At 39.3% G+C, this 22,200-nt stretch overlaps 2 protein-coding genes across 8 annotated transcripts in view; both read right to left on the reverse strand.

Annotated features, from left to right (window-relative positions):
• TXNDC16 (thioredoxin domain containing 16) overlaps window positions 1-22,200 on the reverse strand; it is a 109,417-nt gene that overhangs the window by 66,372 nt on the left and 20,845 nt on the right. Inside the window, exon 2 of one of the 7 annotated variants that reach the window (XM_047738160.1) lies at window positions 3,560-3,653. The exons of the other annotated variants lie outside the window; for them this stretch is intronic. Coding sequence (XP_047594116.1) covers window positions 3,560-3,653 — 94 coding nt within the window. The remainder of the gene's footprint in view (window positions 1-3,559; window positions 3,654-22,200) is intronic. 7 annotated transcript variants of the gene reach the window in all.
• On the reverse strand, window positions 1,500-2,064 carry LOC125105082 (leucine-rich repeat transmembrane neuronal protein 1-like). Its single transcript, XM_047738162.1, has one exon. It carries the CDS (start codon window positions 1,850-1,852, stop codon window positions 1,580-1,582), a length of 273 nt encoding a protein of 90 aa, XP_047594118.1. The 5' UTR covers window positions 1,853-2,064; the 3' UTR covers window positions 1,500-1,579.

The following is a 22,200-nucleotide window of genomic DNA, read 5'->3' on the forward strand; positions in this document are numbered from 1 at the left end:
TGGCTTACATATTTACCTATACATCCTAGATCTCTTCATTTAAAAAAAAAAATGTAAAACTTAAATTTCTTTAATTCCCAGGGCTTTTTTTTTTTAAGATTTTATTTAATTATTTGTCAGAGGCAAAGAAAGAGAGAGAGGGCCAGCATGCACAAGCAAGGGGAGGGGCAGAGGGAGAAGTAGGTGCCTTTGGGGGGGCACCTACCTCATGTTAGGCATAGTATGAAGCATTCTATGGTAGTGGCAGTTTTATCAGTTTGGGGACTGCCCAGCTCTAAACTCTCTTTTACTTGGGGGATTTCTGCTTTCTATGTCTTCACAGCGGGCAGAGCCCAAATCCCCCCCCACAAAAGCTAATAATATCATAAATTTGCTCTTCCAGGCTCCCTGCTGCAAGGCATGGCCATATGACCCAGAATCACTTGCCTGACGTTCTGGATCAGGAGCCAGTGATGTAAAGAATAAGGGACAGAACAGAATTGATTTCAAGAGCAAGGAGCCTGATGCAGGGCTCAATCCCGGGACTCCAGGATCATGACCTGAGCCAAAGGCTTAGGTGGCTTAATCGACTGAGCCACCCAGGTATACTTCTTGTTTCATTTTTAAAAGATATATTTACAGGGGCGCCTGGGTGGCTCAGTGGGTTAAGCCGCTGCCTTCGGCTCAGGTCATGATCTCAGAGTCCTGGGATAGAGCCCCGCATTGGGCTCTTTGCTCAGCAGGGAGCCTGCTTCCTCCTCTCTCTCTGCCTGCCTCTCTGCCTGCTTATGATCTCTCTCTGTCAAATAAATAAATAAAATCTTTAAAAAAAAAAGATATATTTACTGAGCAGTACTATTTGCTAGATATTTTCATAGGTTTTCACGTAAATCCTCAATGGTACTATTTAAATATTCTTTTGGTAAAAACTATAAATGTTATTTTAAACATTTTCATTTACAAAAAAATTAAAAAATGAATGATTGGAACCTTTTTACACTCTCAGGTTCCTTAGTATGGACAGACCTTGCTGTTAAAATATCCCCCTATAGTTTCAGTCATGAGCGTATCAGAGCACAGACAAGGAGACCCCACCCCGGTGCTGGCAGGTCAACCCAGCCGGCCAGACCTGTTTGATAGCATAAGGGTTGAGATCCACTGGGACAATCACACCTGGCATGACCACCAGGGCTCTCTCCATGTGATTCAGTTTGTAATCAATGTAGTGTTCCTGGGAAGATATGGCAGCCATCTGATGCTTGGTCTATTTCTGCTTTTGCTTCCTGCACTGCATGACAAAGCACTGTCTGAGTTGTCCAAGGCTGGGTAGGAAACACTTCTAGGAGACAAAGAGCACCAGGACCAAGATGAGGCAGAAGATGAGGGCCATGGTGCCTGTGACCACCCTGTGGATCTGCATGGTATTCTCAGCATGCTCACTGCTGGGGAGAGCCACAGCAGCTGGCTCGTCTGTGCCACCGAGCTGCCCCTCCCTGCCATCAGCAAGCACGGTGGCCGGACTGGCCAGGAGCCCCAGGTCACTGCTGTTGGGATGGTTGAGAGCAGAAGACTGACGTTGGACTCGGCCCTATCCTCACACCTAGAAGGTGTCCACAGCATCTAGGATGTTTTTGCCCTGTGTGTACTCTGGGCTGGCACACTGGGAGTTGTCATCGCAGTGCCCCTGGAAGCTGTGGAGCCACGAGGCCAGGCCACACACAATGCGTCCACAGTCCCATATGTTCCTCCTGGCCAGGATGATGCTCATCAATGATTTCCAAGAGTTGAGGATCCAGGCCTCGATGCACGTGAGGCAGCTGGAGTCCAGCTGCAGGGTCTGCAGGTGCAGCAGGATCTCAAACACATGCTCCATGTACTTGATCTTACTGCCCAACAGGTCCTTTTCTCCAGGTTCCAAACCTAGTCCAGCGAGCTAACCACGATGGCCACCTTATCCCTCTTCAGGCAGAGGGAGTGCCAGAAGATGAGGCGTGGAAAGTAGGTGAAGTTCAACTTGACCAAGTCATTGTGTTCCATGTGCAGCTTGGTGAACTTGAACAAGTCAGCAAAAGAGCTGCACGCCAGACTCCAGCTGATTGTATTCAATCTAAATATTCTGTATTATATACACATGAAACAACCTGAGGGACTATTTAATCTGTCCGGATCATAGTGGTGGTCACCGGTAGAGCTGAGATTCAAACCCAGGTCTTCTGACACTGAGGCCAGAACTTTCTAAACTATGTTTAGTACTGTCCACTCATAAATGGGAAACTAGGTGAAAAGGGAAGCAACTAATGAACATCAGGGGAGTCTTGGTGGCAATCTAGGTTATTTGCTGCTTATACATTTTGGCTACCTGTCCAAAATTACCCTTGAAATATTTCAATCCAAAGGGAGAGGACATCTAGTGAACTTAATTGGACTGCCATGTAATTCTAGGCTTGGAAATTACATCGGCCCATTTATCTTTACTGCTTTAGCAACTTTAATCCATTTGCTTCAAAAATCATATCTGGGAGTATAAATCTCCCTTTTTTGTTTCTCAAAAAAACTGGCAAATATAAATTAACAAAGCCAACATATGGGGGCACCTACCTCATGTCAGGCATAGTATGAAGTATTCCATGGTAGTGGAAATTTTATCAGTTTGGGGACTGCCCAGCTCTAAACTCTCTTTTGCTTTGGGGATTTCTATTTTCTATGTCTTCACAGTGGGCAGAGCCCAAATCCCCCCCCACAAAAGCTAATAATATCATAAATTTGCTCTTCTAGGATCTCTGCTGCAAGGCATGGCCATATGACCCAGAATCACTTGCCTGACATTCTGGATCAGGAGCCAGTGATGTAAAGAATAAGGGACAGAACAGAATTATTTCAAGAAGCAGTAGAGCAATAGTCAGCTTTAAAACTCGCACTAACAACAGTATCAATGACAGCCCCAGCACAGGTGAGGCAAGTTGTCACATCTGACACTCAGCGCTATTGCACCAGTCACACCCAGACTAGTTGTGGGTCATGTTTTTGACTATAATTTAGAACCGTATTAACTTTGAGTCCATTTCTCCAGCCCTTCTAGCGAGCCTGAGATTTCCTATATCCACTCCAAATCCTTTTCTGCTTAAGTCAGTCAGACCCAGATTTTGAGGCTTATCACTAAAAACACTCAGAAATGCACTCAGTCTTGCTTAATTTTCATAGCAACCATCTGAGATCAGTACTATCATTAACTCCATTTTATAGATAAGGTCATGGGGCTTAGAGAGGTTACCTTGCCTAATGTCCCAAAGCTCATTAAGTAGTCATTATCTGTGAGGTAATAATAACCAAAACTAATGACATTCACAATCTAATGACCTCCGTGATTGTTCCCAGTGGCTTCCTAACTTTAATACATTTTTAATGTCAATCTGTAGAATACGGGGACATCCAAAGATCTCGAGGATCCATTCACAAGCCTGTGTTCCTTTACTCAAATTCACAAAGAAGAGAAATACTGAGAGAAATGGGTAAAAGGAAAAGTCTGTCTTGGCATTTTCTTATTTATTGATGGGGTGAAATAGCTTAAAGCAGTTCTGACCTGGAAGCTCTTCCTGTCCCAGAAAGGTCTTCCTTTTCCTTGGCATGCTTTTCCTGAGACCCTCCTATCACAACCATTAGAATATGGCCCAGAACTGAATGGGTGTCAAAAAAAGAGAAAGAAGGATAGGGAGAGAGAGGGAGAAGAAGGAAGGAAGGAAGGGAGGGAGGGAAAAAAGAGAAAAAGAAAAAGAAATGAAACTGAAGTCAACTTGACCCTGATTTTGGAGCAGCAGGTCATTCAGCCTTTTCTTCAGAAAAAAAGACTATTTTTACATTATGTTTCTGTCATTATTCCTAAAAAAAAAAACCCACTAAAAAGGAAATATTACCTTCTATTTTGCCATACCAAATCCCTATGACAAAAAAAAAATTTTTTTTAAAGAAGAAAGAAAAAAAATGGGGGGGAGAGGAAGGAGGAAAAACAACACAGAGAGAGGAACAGATTACTTTTCTCTAAATTAATTACATTGTGACTGGGCAGATCCATGAACAAAATGAAATATCCCAAAATATTTATTTAAGCATTTTCTAAATTAATACAGTTAAAATATCAGACAAAAGCCACCTCTGAAATATAAATGGAGAGTACAAGTAATAACAAATTCACAAATACTGGTCTTATTATTTTTGTCATATATTGTATATTCTCCTACTCGCTTTCTCCTTATAAAATTTTATCACCAGAAACAATCTTGCAGACTTATAACATGAAAGAATTTCTGCTTCTCCCATTTTTAACAACCAAACGGTGAAGCTTCCAAATTCATTCATCCATCAATCCAGTATTTTATGAACACCTAATACATGTCATGCAAGGTGCTATGCACTGGTATAAGGACTTCATATAATAGAGCAACATATAGAGAAATAATCATTTCCACCAGTTAACATAGAGCTGTGAGGAATTCAAATCCAAGAAAGTAATGTTTTATTACAATTTCCCAGTAAAAAGTATACCACTATCACACATGAACCCACCTGACAATATTGTGCATTAACAAACCTGACACAGATTAAAGAATAAGCAATAGACCAATCCTATTAAGAAAGGACCAACACAGGTGCAGTTTAGGATCTTAGAGGAAGACATTTCTAAAGGTAGCTTTTTCCAGAGGTTCTATAATAAAGTCACCTTAAGACTCAATAGCCTGGCTTGGCAATAATATGTTAAAGAACAAAGTATTAGCAAAATTTGTGATAGTTGAAAATAACTCCCATAATATTTGAAGTTCATATTATTATAAGTAATATGTTCATTTAAAGGGAAAGAAACCACTTTGTGACAAAACACTGTCTCAAGAATACCAAGTACCACATCTTAATGAAGAGTTCATGAGATTTCATTGTTTCTTTTTTTTTTTTAAAGATTTTATTTATTTATTTGACAGATAGAGATCACAAGCAGGCAGAGAGGCAGGCAGAGAGAGAGGAAGAAGCAGGCTCCCTGCTGAGCAGAGAGCCCGATGTGGGGCTCGATCCCAGGACTCTGAGATCATGACCTGAGCCGAAGGCAGCGGCTTAACCCACGGAGCCACCCAGGCGCCCCAATTTCATTGTTTCTTATAGTCCTGGATAATCTTTCCTTTTTGAATCATTTCATGGTATTTAGGAATCAAAAATGACTATAAGAATGGTCTCTCTTGGGGCGCCTGGGTGGCTCCGTGGGTTAAAGCCTCTGCCTTCGGCTCAGGTCATGATGCCAGGGTCCTGGGATCGAGCCCCACATCGGGCTCTCTGCTCAGCAGGGAGCCTGCTTCCTCTTCTCTCTCTCTCTCTCTCTGCTCTGCCTACTTGTGATCTGTCAAATAAATAAATAAATCTTTAAAAAAAAAAAAAAAAAAGAATGGTCTTTCTTGGAGTGCCTGGGTGGCTCAGGGGGTTAAAGCCTCTGCTTTCAGCTCATGTCGTGATCCAAGGGTCCTGGGATTGAGCCCCGCATCAGGCTCTCTGCACAGTGGGAAGCCTGCTTCCTCCACTCTCTCTCTCTCTCTGCCTGCCTCTCTGCCTACTTGTGATCTCTGTCAAAGAAAGGAAGAAAGAAAAAAAGAAAGAAAGAAAGAAAGAAAGAAAGAAAGAAAAAGAAAGAAAGAAAGAAAGGTCTTTCTTTGCAACTGCTACCTCATGGCAAGTATCACAGCACCTATCACAGCATGAATTCACATGAATTCACTTCTGTTAACACTGTGTGTGGAACAAAACCACAGGTAGACATCTGAATTTGGATTCCTTTTTTTTCTAAATTGCAAATTAAGAAAAAATAATTGCATTTTTAAAAAGATTTTATTTATTTCAGAGAGAGAGAGAGAGAGATCACAAGTAGGCAGGTAGAGAGCTGGGATTGGGGGGGGGGGCGCATGGAGCAGGCTCCCTGCTGGGCACAAGCCTCTGAGATCATGACCTGAGCCGAAGGCAGAGGCTTAACTCACTGAGCCACCCAGGCACCCCAGACTTCCTGCATTTACACAGAAAAAAGCAACTAACACTCATAGAGTACTGGGTAAAATGCACAATTTATTTTCACAGGCATTACCTTCTTTGATCTTCACAACAATCTCATGAGGTGCAACTGTAACATTTAAAGATGTGCAAAACTAGCAGTCAGAAAAGATAAATTGCTCAGATCATACTATGGAAAATAAGGAATGGGAACTCAAATACTCAGTGAATCCTGACTTCCTCATATATCATACAATTTTCCAATCCACATTTAAGATTATAGTGCCTCAATCACCCATCCTCTACCTAACCTGCCTCACACTGGCTAAATATAGGATATTCTCAATCAACAAGTAAAGGTTAGCTGCTATCTCAACCTTCTTTTTCTAAATATTACCCTTTTCCATCCAGTAGCTGGGAGTAAAATTTTCCTCATATGGTTATCAAACCACTCAATTCCATTAGTTTTGACTATGTATATTTTAGAAAACAGGACTAAGAAGTTTTAGACTATAAATCCCAATTCTCATTTTTAATTTAAATGTTATTTATTTTGCAAATTGGTAAAAATTCCCATATGGTTCAAAACACAAGTACTTCTGAGTTGAGGAGTTGTATCCACCTATAATGCCCTCCCCCAATCCCAGTTTCTCTACTCCATTCCTGTAAGCCAACATTATCAGTTTCCTATGAATCTTGAATATGTGTGCCATATACATATAAGCCATAAACATGTATTTATATATGCCTCTGTTACAAGACAGTCCTCCCTGTATTTCTCAGTGTTCCTTCACAGTCCAAGTCTCCCACAGATGAAACTTAGCATGACATTAACATTGGAGACTGTCTCCTCTGTACCTTTCTAAGCTTGCCTCCTTTCTCTGAAGCCATCAGCTCCCATTCAAGGAGCAATAAAACCTTTCCTATCCCCCTGGAGCCAAAGAGTTAAATTTAGGGGCAGAGATCTTCTGCCCCAGAGAAGATCTGTTTACTTTCAGAGGAAAAAAAATAAGATGAGCACTCTACCACTATCTAGAAAGAAAGATTAAATGTGTCAGCTCTTTTAGAAGCTCAGAGATTCATGGGCCCCTGAGTGATTCAGTCAGTTAAGTGTCTGCCTTCAGCTCAGGTCATGATCCCAGGGTCCTGGGATCCAGCCCTGCATCAGGTTCCTTGCTCAGCGGGGAGCCTGCTTTTGCTTCTCCCTTACCTTCTCCCCCTGCTTGTTCTCTCTTGAGCTCCCTCTCTTGTTCAAATATATAAATAAAATCGAGTAAAAAAAGAAGCTCAGAGATTCATAATTTCTGAGTTCTCCTTCTCCAAACCTCACTATAAGTCTAGGTGTAAGCATATGGCTCTCACATTGTTGCTCTGTGAAGACCTGGCTAAGGGAGACCTAGTATTACCATGCTACCCTGACTGCTGTCACTGCCGTGTGGTCTAACTTCTGATTCAGAGTCCTGGTGTTTCTGCAATTATATATACAAGTAGGGTAATACCAGAAACCCTTCTGAGATCTAGACTTAATACCTGCTGTCTTACATACATGGTGCTGAGTTATACTCTCAACACTCACTTGGTTTAGTTTACTTAACATATCCTGAAATATCAGTGCAAGAAAAAAAAAAATTTTTTTTGAGAGCAAGCCAGCAAACACACAGGCACGTGCATGTGTGCTTACACATACATGTGCACAAGGAGGGGAGAGGAGGAGGTAGAGGGAGGATCTTAAGTAGGCTCCACACCCAGCACAGAGCCCAACACCAACTGGACCCTGAGATCATGACCTGAGCCAAAATCAATAGTCAGAGGTTTGACAGAGCCACCCAGGCACCCCAATGTAGGAAAATTTTAATAGACAGTAAGTCAGTATATTTTTACTCAATGATGTTTTAGGAGTATTTTAAATATCTTACCAAAAACACTACTTAACTAGCTGTAATGGTCCAAAAATAGATAATTCTTTAAATGTTTTGTGTAATTGCTTACCCTAACTTTATGTTTTCCTATTCTTCTATTTTTACTAACTTAATCTTTTTCCTAAACACAACTTTCCTATGTTCAGAGAAAAAAAGTTAGCTAAAACCTTGATCTTTTCTGTTGTCAAAGAACTCTCAATGAAAACATTCTACATAAAGAACAAGTTCAAATGCTTTGAAGAAAAAAAATAATTAGCATAGGTTTACACGTTTTTAAAAAGTCAAATAAAGTTGGGGTGCCTGGGTGGCTCAGTGGGTTAAAGCCTCTGCCTTCGGCTCAGGTCATGATCCCATGGTCCTGGGATCGAGCCCCACATCAGGCTTTCTGCTCAGTGGGGAGCCTGCTTCCTCCTCTCTCTCTGCCTGCCTCTCTGCCTACTTGTGATCTCTATCTGTCAAATAAATTAAAAAAAAAAAAAGTCAAATAAAGCAATACAAATATTCTCAAATACAAGTTTTGAGTACATATACAAGTATTTTGAGAAATATAAAAACAATCTAAATATTATATATAAATATTTCTTCTTCTTGATTATAATAAGACTAAGAAGAGGACTTGAGTCAAATAACTGACAAGTTAATTGAAATTAACATGTCTGAATAAATGCCAGTGAGTTTTGGCTCATCAGTTTATTGCCTAATAAAATGTTTAATTTAAACTTATTAAGAATTATTTATATATAATTATATACCTACTATATAATATACTTATATATATACACACACATAGTTTATATATTTATTTAGTATCAGGTAATGGTGTCTGAAAAAAGACAAAGTTCTTATGTATATATTTAATATCAAATAACAGTGTCTTGGGGCCTCTGGGTGGCTCAGTGGTTAAGCCTCTGCCTTCAGCTCAGGTCCTGATCTCAGGATCCTGGGATCAAGCCCTGCATCAGGCTCTCTGCTCAGCGGGGAGCCTGCTTACCCTCTCTCTCTGCCTGTCTCTCTGCCTACTTGTGATATCTGTCAAATAAATAAATAAAATCTTTAAAAATAAATATATAAATAAATAAATATAACAGTGTCTTAGGGAAGAAACTCAAGGATAAAAACAAAAATAAATAAATAAATAAATAACTGTTTAGATCTGGGTAATGGGATTATTAAGAATTTTACAAGGGTTTTTCATGGCTTTCTATATTTCTTATGCATTCTATAATAAACATATTACTGTAACCTATGTTTGTTTTTCCAGTCTTCTTTAAAATAATAAAAATTCAATAAGGTCAAAGGACATAAACTTAATGCATATAACTATAATTATACATTATACTTGTTTCTCATACACATATATTATACATACATATACACACATAAAATATCAATATGTGTATGCTAGAAGACAACGAAAGAAAAGAACCCATTTACAATAGAAACTAAAGAGATAAAATACCTAGCAATACATTTAAGTGTCCAATCATAAATCATGAGAACACTAAAACTCTACTGGAGGTCACAAAAGAAAAGCTGAACAAATGGAAAGACATCAGGTTCCAGGATGGGAAGATTCATTATAAAGATACCAATCATCCCTAAAATAATTTATAAATTTAATGCCAGTAGGATTTAGTCAGGGAGGGGAAGAAACTGGATGAGTTAATTTTAATGTCATATGTAAACAAAACAAGCAATTCTGAAAACAGAAATATAAAGGCCTCCTCATATGAAATATGAAATATATAAGACCTTCATATTATAAAGCCTCAATAATTAAAGCAATGGTACCAGTGTGTGTGTGTGTGTGTGTGTGTGTGTGTGTGTATATATATATATATATATATATATATATAGTGCGCAATGGTACCAGTATATATATATGAAATGGTCCAAAGATAGACCCAAATATATATATACATTAGCATTTAATATAAAAGGTAACATCTTGAATAATGAAGAGATTCACTAATCTCAGTTGTACTGAGTTGTATTGAGACAACTATGTAGCAACCTGGCTAGTATAGAGCTAAATCCATTTCTATACTAGTTAAATTCCAAACATCAAAGATTGTTTAAAATTGAAACCATTAAAACATTAAGAGAATAAATACAAATAGAATCTCATCTTTGACAAAGGAGCAGAAAGCAATTTAATGAAGAAAGTATAGCTAAAACAACTGGACATCCACATGCAAACAAATGAAATTAGACACTGGCTTTACACTTTCACAGGAATAACTCAATGAGTCAAAGATCTAAATATAAAACATACAAACGTCTTCCATAAAACTTATAAAAGATAACATAGAAGAAAATCTTGATGACCTCGGATTTGGCAATGAATTTTTGGATATAACACTGGAAGTACAATCCATGAAAAATGTTAAGCTGGACTTATTATTATTAAAAACTCCTGCTTTGTGAAAGACAGGTTAAGAGAATGAAAAAAAGCCAAGCCTGGAAGAGAATATTTGCAACATGTCTAATAAAGAATTTGTATTCAAAATATACAAAAGAACTCCTAAATAGTGTTGGGAAAACTGGTTAGCTACATGCAAAAGAATAAAACTGGACCACTATCTTACACCATGTACCAAAATATATCCAAAATGGACTAAAGACTTGAATGTAAGACCTGGAATCATAAAACTCTTAGAAGAAAGCATAGGTAGTAAGCTCTTTGATATCTGTCTTAACAATATTTTTTTGGACCAGGCAAAAAGTAACACAAGCTAAAACAAACTAAAGGGATTACATCAAACTAAAAAGCTTTTACACAGTGAAGAAAATCATCAGTAAAAGGAAAAGACAACCTACTGAATGGAAGAAGATATTAGCAAATCGTACATCCTATAAGGAGTTAATATCCAAAATATATAAAGAATTTATACAACTTTAAAACTCCCAAATAATCTAATTTAAAAAATGGGCATAGGACTTGAAAAGATATTTTTCCAAATAAGACATACAGATGGCCAACAGGTGCATGAAAAGATGCTCAATATCATTAATCATCACTAATCAATAATAATCATCACAGAAATGCAAATCACAACTACAATATCACCTCACACCTGTCAGATTGGCTATTATCAAAAAGACCAAAAAAAAAAAAAAAAAGTGCTCTTAGGCTATAAAGAAAAAGGATCCTTTGTACAATGCTGTTGGAAATGTAAATTGGTATAGCCACTATGGATAACAGCATGGAACTTTTCAAAAAAATTACAAATAGAACTGCCATATGATCCAACAATTCCACTTGTGGGTATTTATCTGAAGGAAACAAAAATACCAATCTGTAAAAATATATGCACTCCTATATTCATTGCACCATTATTTACAATAGCCAAAATATAGAAGCAATCTAAGTATCCATGGATGAATGGATTTTTTAAAATGTGACACATACATATACACATATTGTAGTATTACTCAGCCATAAAACAGAATGAAATCTTACCATTTGAGATAACACAGATGGACCCCAAAGTGTATTCTGCTAAGTCAAGTAAGTCAAACAGAGAAAGACAAATACTATATGATTTCATTTACATGTGAAATCTAAAAAACAAAAGAACAAAACAGATTCAAGGTGGGAGAGGCTGAGGGCAAAATAGGTGAAGGGGATTAAAAGGTACAAACTCTCAGGTATAAAAAAGTCATATAAAGAGAAATCCATCGGTTTGATAAGAATCTGCAAGACCATGATGTTCTTGATCTGTGCAGGTTATTAATGTGTAAGAGCTGCCTATTCGAGGATTTCTCTAGAGGCTGGCAAGAATACTGAACCAGCTGTCATTTCTATCTTGCTGGTCTGACAGGCTTGGAAAGGTCTGAACCTTTGGACCCACTTTCCTTTCTTACCCAATGTTTTCCTGGCAGAACACTGTGGATTGTTAATTGCCATAAGCTGGAAAACAGTTTGCATTTACAACTATAAATGTATTCATCCTTTCAACTTATGTAAGGATTTTGTACCCAATTCTCAATTCTTTAAGACAGGACAGTAAATTTTGGTTTCTATTGTCCTGTGAAAACATTAGGCCCCAGCAAAGCATCATTGTGTGAGGAAAATAAAGTGCTGCAGCAAAGAAAATAAAAAATAAATAAGTCATGGAGATGAAAGCACAACATGGTGACAGCAGTCAATGGTATTACAGTAACTTTAATGGTGACAGATGGCAAGTGTTAGAATAATTTGCCAACGTATAAAAATATCAAATTAGGGGCGCCTGGGTGGCTCAGTGGGTTAAAGCCTCTGCCTTCGGCTCAGGTCATGATCCCAGGGTCCTGGGATCGAGCCCCACATCAGGCTGTCTGCTCCGCAGGGAGCCTGCTTCCTCTTCTCTCTCTCTCTGCCTCTCTGCCTACTTGTGATCTCTGTCTGTCAAATAAATAAATAAAATCTTTAAAATATATATATATATCAAATTACTATCATGTACACCAAAAACTAACAGGCTATTGTGTGTCAATTATACTTCAGTAAAATAAATAATAAAATTTAAAAAGACTCCTGGTTGTCAAAAACACAAAACTTCAACAATAAGAAAACAATCTAATTAAAATATGGGCAAAAGATGGGGCAAAAAAAATATGGGTGGCTCAGTCTGTTAAGCATCCAACTCTTGATTTTGGCTCAGGTCAAAATCTCAGAGTCGTGAATCTGAGCCCATTGTAGGGCTCCACGCTCAGCAGGGAGTCTCCTTGAGATTCTCTTTCTCTCCCTCTGGCCCCCCAACCCCTCTAAAATAAATCAATCTTTTTTTTTTTTTTTTTGTAGTTTTTGATGTAGTGTTCAATGATTCATTAGTTGTGTATAACGCCCATGGCTCATCACCAATTGTGCCCTCCTTAATACCCATTACCCAGCTACCCCATCCCCCTCACCCCCTCCTTTCTGTAACATTCAGCTTGCTTCCCAGAGTCTGGAGTCTCTCATGGTTTGTTTCTCTCTCTGACTTTCTTCCCATTCAGTTTTCCTCCCTTCCCCTATGTCCACTGCGATGGACCAGAGCAAAGGACCAAAGGACCATAAATAAATCTTTAAAAAAATAAAAATAAACATAGGCAAAAGATCCAAATAGATATTCCACCAAAGAAAATACACAGATGGAAAATAAGGATATTAAAAGATGCACAACATCATATGTAATTAGGAAATTGCAAATTAAAACAATGAGATATCACAACTGGAATGGTTAAAAAAATTTTTTTTAATTGACAATACTGGAGCACCTGGGTGGCTCAGTGGGTTAAAGCCTCTGCCTTTGGCTCAGGTCATAATCCCAGGGTCCTGGGATTGAGCCCAACATCAGGCTCTCTGCTCAGCGGGGAGCCTGCTTCCCCTCTTTTTCTTTGCCTGCCTCTCTGCCTACTTGTGATCTCTGTCAAATAAATAAATAAAATCTTTTAAAAAAAATTGACAATACCAAATGCTGACAAGGATGTGGAGCAACAGGAACTCATTCATTCATTGTGGGTGTGAATACAAAATAGTACAGCCCACCTACACATGAACATTTATAGAAGCTTTATTCATAATTGTCAAAACTTGGACTCAACCAAGATGTCTTCAATAGGTGAATGTATAAACAAACACTGGTATAACCACACAATGGGATATTATTTAGTGATAAAAGAAATGAGCCAACCAGAAGAAATAAACAGACATTTCCCCAAAGAAGACATCCAGATGGCCAACAGACACATGAAAAGATGTTCAACATCACTTATCATTAGGGAAATGCAAATTAAAACTACAGTGAGATACTACCTCACACCTGTTAGAATGGCTAAAATCAAAACCACAAGGAACATGGGTGCCTGGGTGCCTCAATTGGTTGTGTCCAGACTCCTGATTTTGGCTCAGGTCAAGATCTCAGGGTTATATGATCAAGCCTGGTGTTGGGTTCCATACTGGGCATGGAGCCTGCTTAAGATTCTCTCTCCCTCTCTCTCTGTCCCTCCCCCACTTTCTCTCTCTCTCAAAATAAATAAATAAACACAAGAAACAAGTATTGACGAGTATGTGGAGAAAAAGGAATCCTCATGTACTTTTGGTAGGAATGCAAACTGGTACAGCCACTCTGCAACGGTATGGAGGTTCCTCAAAAAGTTAAAAATAGAGCTACCCTATGATCCAGCAATTGTACTACTAGATGTTTATCCAAAGGATACAAAAACGCTATTTCAAAAGGATACATGCACCCTGATGTTTATTGCAGCATTAATTATAATAGCCAAATTATGGCAGTAACCTAAGTGTCCATCAATAGATGAATGGATAATGATGTGGGGTGTGTGTGTGTGTCTGTGTGTGTGTGTGTGTGTACATATGTATATACATACACATATATGTACATGTATACACACATATATGTGTATATATGTATACATACACATATGTGTGTATATACACATATCTGTGTGTGTATGTGTGTGTATATATATATATATATATATAAAAAATGGAATATTGTTCAGCCATGAATAAGAATGAAATCTTGCCATTTGCAACAACTTGGATAGAGCTAGAGAGTATAATGCTAAGTGAAATAAGTCAGTCAGAGAAAGATAAATACCATATGATTTCACTCATACACAGAATTTAAGAAACAAAAAAAAAGAGCAAAGGCAAAAAAAAAAAAAAAAGAGAGAGAGAGAGAGAAACAAACCAAGACACAGACTCTTAACTATAGAGAATGAACTGATGGTTACTAGAGGGGAGGTGGATGGGGTGGATGGGTAAAATAGGTGATGGTGATTAAGAGGTGCACTTGTCATGATAAGCACCAGGTGATGTATGGAATTGCTGAATCACTAATTTGTGCACTTGAAACTAATATAGCACTGTATGTTAGGTATACTAGAATTAAAAGTTTTCTAAAAATGAACCATCAAACAATGAAAAGACATGGAAGAAACTTAAATACATGTTGCTAAGTAAAATAAGTCAATCTGAAAATCTACAGTTCTATGATTCCAATTATATGACACTCTAGAAAAGGCAAAACTACAGAGACAGTAAGATTAGTGGTTGGGGAGTGGAAAGGAGGGACAAATAGGTGAAGCATGGGATTTTTTTCAGGCTAGTGAAACTATTGTTTGATATTATAATGGTGAATATGTATCATTATACATTTGTCAAAACTCACAGACCTGTACAACAGAAAGCCTAAATCTTACTGTAAACTATGGACTTTTGTTAATAATGTATTGATATTGGTTCATCAATTGTAACAAATGTACCACACTAATGCAAAATGTTAACAATAAGGGAAACTGAATACAGAAGAGAAAGCAGTTATACAGAATTCTCTGCACTATGTGCTCAATTTTCTCTAAATCTAGTACTGCTCTAAAACAAAACAAGAACAAAATCTAGGGGCACCTGGATGGCACAGTCAGTCAGTTGAGCATCCAACTCTTGATTTTGGCTCAGGTCATGCCCTCAGGGTCTTGAGGTCAAGCCCCACATCAGGCTCTGCATTTAGCACAGAGTCTGCTTGTCTCTCTCCTCCCTCTCTGCCCCTCACTCCCACTTATGCTCATGCTCTCTCTCTAAAAATTAAAGTCTTAAAAAAAAAAATCTAGTTCATCCTCTAAATTGGAAGGGTAAGAAACTAGTAGTGGTGTCTTGTACACTCATAATCATATCCCAGAGAGAGAGAATTCCCAGTACCATGGGCAGAAATTCACAAGTTGCAGAACCTAGGTTTGATTTACTAATTCTTCTCTTTAATCAAGTTGTTTGTTTAGGACAAAATTGATCTGAAGACTGACAGAACAAATTGCGCATCTAGAGGGAGAGAAGACATATCATGGAAGGTAGGAGGTGCAGAGATGTGGTTTGGGGGAGAAAGAGATCATGCGTGCTTGCAGAGGGCAGGGAACCCTGGTCACAGAAGAGGGAAGGAGGGAGGGAGAGAGGAATGCACAGGGCACTGCATATGGAAAACACTTCCCCAAAGCAACTGACAGGGAAAATGAGAGGAGCTGATTTTCGATATTTTTTGACAACCAGTGGGGCTCAAAGACTAGAGTTTTAGCTATCCACAGCAAAATTGGTGTGGATCCTGGCAGGGGCTACAGTTCTCCTGTGGAGAAAGAGGGCAGATAGCCTGGAGGCAGATGTTGATCGCAGGATTCCTTGGGACTCACTAGGAGAGGCAGTTCCCCATTCTTGGAGCACATCTGGGAGAGGTGGACTAAAGAGCCAGCAGGCACGATTTCCCTCCCCACCTCTCAACATAGATGCAAAGACACCTGCTGAGGGCAGCTAACCTAGACACCAGCTCTTTGCTGTGGTTTACAACAAACTCCAAACCCCTGCACTTTGGTGCGACTACTCTTCTGGGACAAACCTGTATCACTCTCAGCACAGTGAGACCCTGCCCTAAAGGACAGTGTAGGACCCCACCATGCCAGGTCCCTAAAGTATGGAGTTTTAAAACACAACCAGTCTGCCTGGGATAGACCCCAAGGTGCACTGTGCTATCAGCGGGGCAGCCATGCTAGACACAGACAGGGTAAAGGCAGGCATCTGAGGGATGCCTAGGACACATGAGGGGAGATTCTTTGCTCTTCCAGGAGGACTTCCTGGACAGTGGCAGGCACATACTCCCCTCTCTAGGGGCAAGGGAGAGAGCTGGCCCCATTTCCCTCCCCCACCACTCAGCATAAACTAATTTCAATAAGCAGCACAGTGCCAACAGTGGTGGGCTAAATAGCTTACACCAAGCCTTGCACAGGGTCTGCTGCTGCTGCTGCTGCTTTCTTAGACAAGCGTGCCTAAGAACCAGCGTGGTGGGACCCTCTCCAAGAATACCAGCACAACCCTCCATCCCCCATATACCACATCTACTAAACATAAAGCTCTACAAAGCTTCAGCTCTAGTGGAAATAGCATCAGGTCTCTTTTAACAGACGGGAGAGCGCCTGGGTGGCTTAGTGGGTTAAGCCTCCGCCTTCGGCTCAGGTCGTGATCTCAGGGTCCTAGGATCGAGGGCTGCATCGGGCTCTCTGCTCAGTGGGGAGCCTACTTTCCCTCTCTGTCTCTGCCTGCCTCTCTGCCTACTTGTGACCTCTCTCTCTGTCAAATAAATAAATAAAATCTTTTTTAAAAAATGGGTTCCTGGGTGGCTCAGTGGGTTAAAGCCTCTGCCTTCAGCTCAGGTCATGATCCCAGGGTCCTAGGATCGAGCCCCACATCGGGCTCTCTGCTTAGCTTCCTCTCTCCTTCCTCCTCTCTCGCTGCCCACCTCACTATTTGTGATCTTTATCTGTCAAATAAATAAATAAAACCTTTAAAAAAAAAAACAGACAGGAATACACTAGTTAAAATGTGCCACACTCTGGCCAAGATCCAAACACTCGCCACTGCAGGCAAGGAGAAACTCTGAAGAGGAAGGACTGACCTGAAGGAAAGAGGGGCCAAAACACACAGCATCAGAGTATACACTCTGAAACACTTCCTGAAGCACCAGGCCCTGGACAGTACAGGACCTCTACTTCATAAAACCATCACTCTCAAGAGAAGGAAAGATAACAGGCTTTCTTTTCTTTCTTTTTTTTTTTTATACCTTATATAATTATATGACACAGAGAGAGCACAAGCAGAGGGAGCAGCAGAGAGAGAGGGAGAAGCAGGCTCTCCACTGAGCAAGAGAAGGAGAAGCAGGTTCTTTGCTGAGCAGGAAGCCCAATGTAGGGCTCAATCCCAGGACCCTGGGATCATGACTGGAGCCAAAGGCAGACACTCAACCAACTGTGCCACCCAGGTGCCCCCATAACAGGCTTTCCTAACACAAAGAAGACAGAATATACACAAAATGCCAAGACAGAAGAATTCATCCCAAAAGAAAGAATAAGAAAAGATCACACTGCCAGGGATCTAATGAAAACAAATATAAGTAATATTCCTGATCCAGAATGTAAAGCAACAATCATAAGGATACTAGCTGGGCTTGAGAAAACCACAGAAGATAGCAGGGAGACCCTTATCCAAGAGATAAAAAACCTAAAATGTAGTCAGGCTGAAATGAAAACTGCAATAACCAAGATGCAAAACTGACTGGATGTAATGACTACAAGGATGGAAGAAGCAGAGGAACAAATAACTGATATAGAAGACAAAATTATGGAAAATAATGAAGCTGAAGAGGGAAAGAAAAATACTGGATCATGAATGTAGACCTAGGGAACTCAGTGATTCTATAAAGCATAATAACATTTGTATCATAGGAGTCCCAGAAGAATTGGGAAAAGAGGGCAGAAGGTTTATTTGAAGAAATTACAGCTGACAACTTTCCCAGTCTGGAAAAGGAAACAGATATCCAAATCCAGGAGGCACAGAGAACTCCCATCAAAATCAACAAAATCAGGCCAACGCCAAGCCACATCATAGTAAAATTTGCAAAATATAAAGATAAGGAAAAAATACTAAATGAAACAAGACAAAAGAAGTCCCTAACAAATAAGGGAAGGCGAATAAGGTTAGCAAAAGATCTCTCCACAGAAACTCAGCAGGCAAGAAGAAAGTGGCATGATATATTCAACATGCTAAATGGGAAAAATATACAGCTCTTATGCTCTTCTATCCTCTATCCTGTAAGGCTGTCATTCAGAATAGAAGAGATAAAGAAGTTTCCTAGACAAACAAAAGGAGTTTGTCTAGTCTTCAAGAAATATTAAAGGATACTCTCTGAATGGGAAAGAAAGATCAAAAATGACAAAGACTAGAAAGGAACAAAGAAAAATCTCTAGAAACAACAACAAAACAAGTAATAAAATGGCACTAAGTTCATATCTATCAAAAATCACTCTGAATATAAATGGACTAAAAGCTCCAAAGGACACAGGGTATCAGAATGGATTTAAAAAAAAAAAAAATCAATATATGCCGCCTACAAGGGACTCATTTTAGACCTAAAGACACCTGTATATTGAAAGTAAAGGTATGGAGAAATATTTACCATGCAAATGGATGTCAAAAGAAAGTCAGAGTAGCCATTCTAATATCAGATAAGCTAGATTTTAAAGAGAGGAAAAAGGGCACTACATCATAATAAAGGGGTCAATCTAACAAGAAGATCTAACAATGGTAAATATTTATGCCCCCAACTTGGGAGCACCCAAATATATAATTAATAACAAATATAAAGGAATGAATTAGTAATAAAATAATAATAGTAGGGGACTTTAACACCCCCACTTACATCAATGGACAGACAATCCAAGCAGAAAATCAACAAAGAAACATGGCTTTGAATGACACACTGGACCACATGGACTTAAAATAACAGATATATTCACAACACTTCAGCTCAGAGCAGCAGAATACACATTCTTTTCAAGTGCACATGGGACCTTCTCCAGAATAGATCACATACTAGGTCACAAATCAGGCCTCAAATAGTACAAAAAGACTGAGACCATACAATACATTTTCCAATCACAATGCTATGAAACTTGAAGACAACCACAAGAAAAAAATTGGAAAGACCACAAATATATAGAAGCTAAAGAACATTCTACTAAAGAATGAATGGGGACACCTGGGCAGCTCAGTTGGTTAAGCAACTGCCTTCAGCTCAGGTCATGGTCCCGGAGTCCCAGGATTGAGTCCCGCATCAGGCTCCCAGCTCCAAAGGGAGTCTGCCTCTCCCTCTGACCTTCTCCTCGCTCATGCTCTCTCTCACTGTCTCTCTCTCTCTCTCAAATAACTAAATAAAAATCTTTAAAAAAAAAAATTTTTTAAATGAATGGGTAAGAAAGGCTAATTTTCAACAAAGCAGTAAAGAATATCCAACGGAAAAAGGACAGTCTCTTCAACAAATGGTGTTGGGAAAACTGGATAGGAACATGCAGAAGAATGAAACTAGACCACTTTCTTACACAATACACAAAAATAAATTCAAAATGGACAAAAGACCTAAATGTGAGATAGGAAAGCATCAAAATCCTAGAGAACAAAGGCACTATCTCTTTGACATCAACCATAGCAACTCCCTACTACATACATACAGGGAAAGAAAAACAAAAATGAACTATTGGGACTTCATCAAGATAAAAAGTTTCTACACAACAATGGAAACAATCAATAAAACAAAAAGGTAGCCTTTGGAATGGGAGAAGGTATTTGCAAATGACATATCAGATAAAGAATTAATATCTAAAATCTATAAAGAACAAACTCAATACCCAAAAAACAAATAACCTAGTTAAGAAGTGGGTGGAAGACATCAATAGACATTTTTCTAAAGAAGACATCCAGACCATTCAACATCATTCATCATCAGGGAAATACAAATCAAAACTACAATCAAATACCACCTCAGAATGCCTAAAATTAACAACACAGGAAACAAGAGATGTTGGCGAGGATGCAGGGAAAGGGGAACCCTCTGGCCCTGTTGGCGGGAATGCAAACTGGTGTGTCCACTTGGGAAAAGAGTATGGAGGTTCCTCACAAAGTTAAAAATAGAACTACCCTAGGATTCAGGGTAGTTCTAGCACTGCTAGATATTTACCCAAAGGATACAAAATACTGATTTGAAGGGATACATGCACCCCAATGTTTATGGCAGCATTACTAAGAACAGGCAAATTATGGAAAGAACACAAATGTCCATCAACTCATGAGTAGATAAAGAAGATGTGGTACATGTATGTGTGTATATATATATATATATATATATGTATATACATAATGGAATATCACTCAGCCATCAAAAAGAATGAAATCTTGCTATTTGCAACAATGTGGATTGACCCAGAGTGTATCATGCTAAGCAAAATAAGTCAGTCAGAAAAAGACAAATGCCATATGTTCTCACTCATATGTGGAATTTAAGAATCAAATGAACATGGGGGGTGGGGTAGGGAAGAAGCAAACGGTAAAACAGAGCTTTAACTATAGAGAACAAACAAGATTGATGGAGGGGGGTGGGCCAGAGATGGGCTAAATGGGTGATGGGCATTAAGGAGAGAAATTGCTTGCCAGGCACTGCATATTTCAAACAGATGGTTTTAGCACCTTAAAGCAGAATGTCAAATTGAAAGGTATTTTTTTCCCTCATGGTTATTTGGAAGGTGCAGCTATGACATGGCACATTATTTAGCACAGTTCTTCAACATTCTAAATATTACTACAGAGAATTTTTGTAAAATACTATATTCCACAAGTCATTTTTCTTACATTTTAAATTAAAATGAGAACATTGCCTCTTTGCAATTCTACATTTACATTCCCCCCCTCAGTTTCTTCTTCTCATGAGTGTTGGTGTTGTGTCAGATGCTCCCTGAATAACCTGTATGTTGACTACACCTACATCTGTACTCCTCAGTGGTTCAAATTCCCACAGGTCCCTACTGGAGACTCAGGTCTGATGGGCTTCCCCTTGTTAAAATAGACTCATCTTCCCCTGTCAATCTGTTCTTCTTCCTTGCCTACTTCAGATGTTAATCAGAGAGGATTTGGGGTAGAGTGAGACTGGAAAGTCAGAAAAGAAGAGATTAGGGATTAACTTTGAGTCTGTAGTTTTGCTGATTATTACCAAATTAGCCCTTAGCAAATCCAGTTAACTTCACCTCCTAAGCATTAAAAAGGAAATCCCCTCTTTGCTATCTCTATTTTACCTCCCTAGGTTGTATAATGTACACACAATGCTTTCTATGTGTGATTGGACTTCACAAATCTGTCTCATGTCCACCAGAAAGAGCTCGAAGGTACTAATCTGATTACATCACTTACTGCCTACAACCCTCTATTGAGCAATCAGACATTGAGGTGGTCAAGACAGTGAGCCAAACTTAAGTAACAATCAAGTCTTTATTCCCTCATTGTAATAGGAGGGCAAGCCAGAGACCAATAGAGAGGCCCAGTTCCATAAGGGCTCAATTCCTTGCCACAACCACCATGGGCCAGCATTAGGCAAGGGTTAGGTGGATGCAGTCACATGCATGGAGGCATCTCATTCCAAGGGGTCCCAAACAAAAGGCTCTTGACTATGGACTTGTGGTCCAAGGGGAAAGGAAGGGGGAAGAGCCAGACATGGAAAGATACTGAGTCAAGTGGAGGAAAGTGCCTCAACTAAAGACCTCTGATAAGAAGGTCTTAGCAAAAGCACCTAGGAGGTGCCTCAGTCAAGGTCCCTGATAAGGAGGCCTCTGTATAGGGACACCTGGGCTAGAAATACAGGTTACATATGAGCATGACTGGCCTAGGTGCCTGAGTCCTGGATCTCAATTTTCTCTAGAAAACACAATGCACTGGGCA

This window comes from Lutra lutra, chromosome 7, assembly GCF_902655055.1.
Source record: "Lutra lutra chromosome 7, mLutLut1.2, whole genome shotgun sequence".
NCBI classification, from domain to species: domain Eukaryota; kingdom Metazoa; phylum Chordata; class Mammalia; order Carnivora; family Mustelidae; genus Lutra; species Lutra lutra.

Coding starts and splice junctions, on each gene's coding strand:
- LOC125105082 (XM_047738162.1), bottom strand. CDS start 1,852: ATGGAGCATGTGTTTGAGATCCTGCTGCACCTGCAGACCCTGCAGCTG.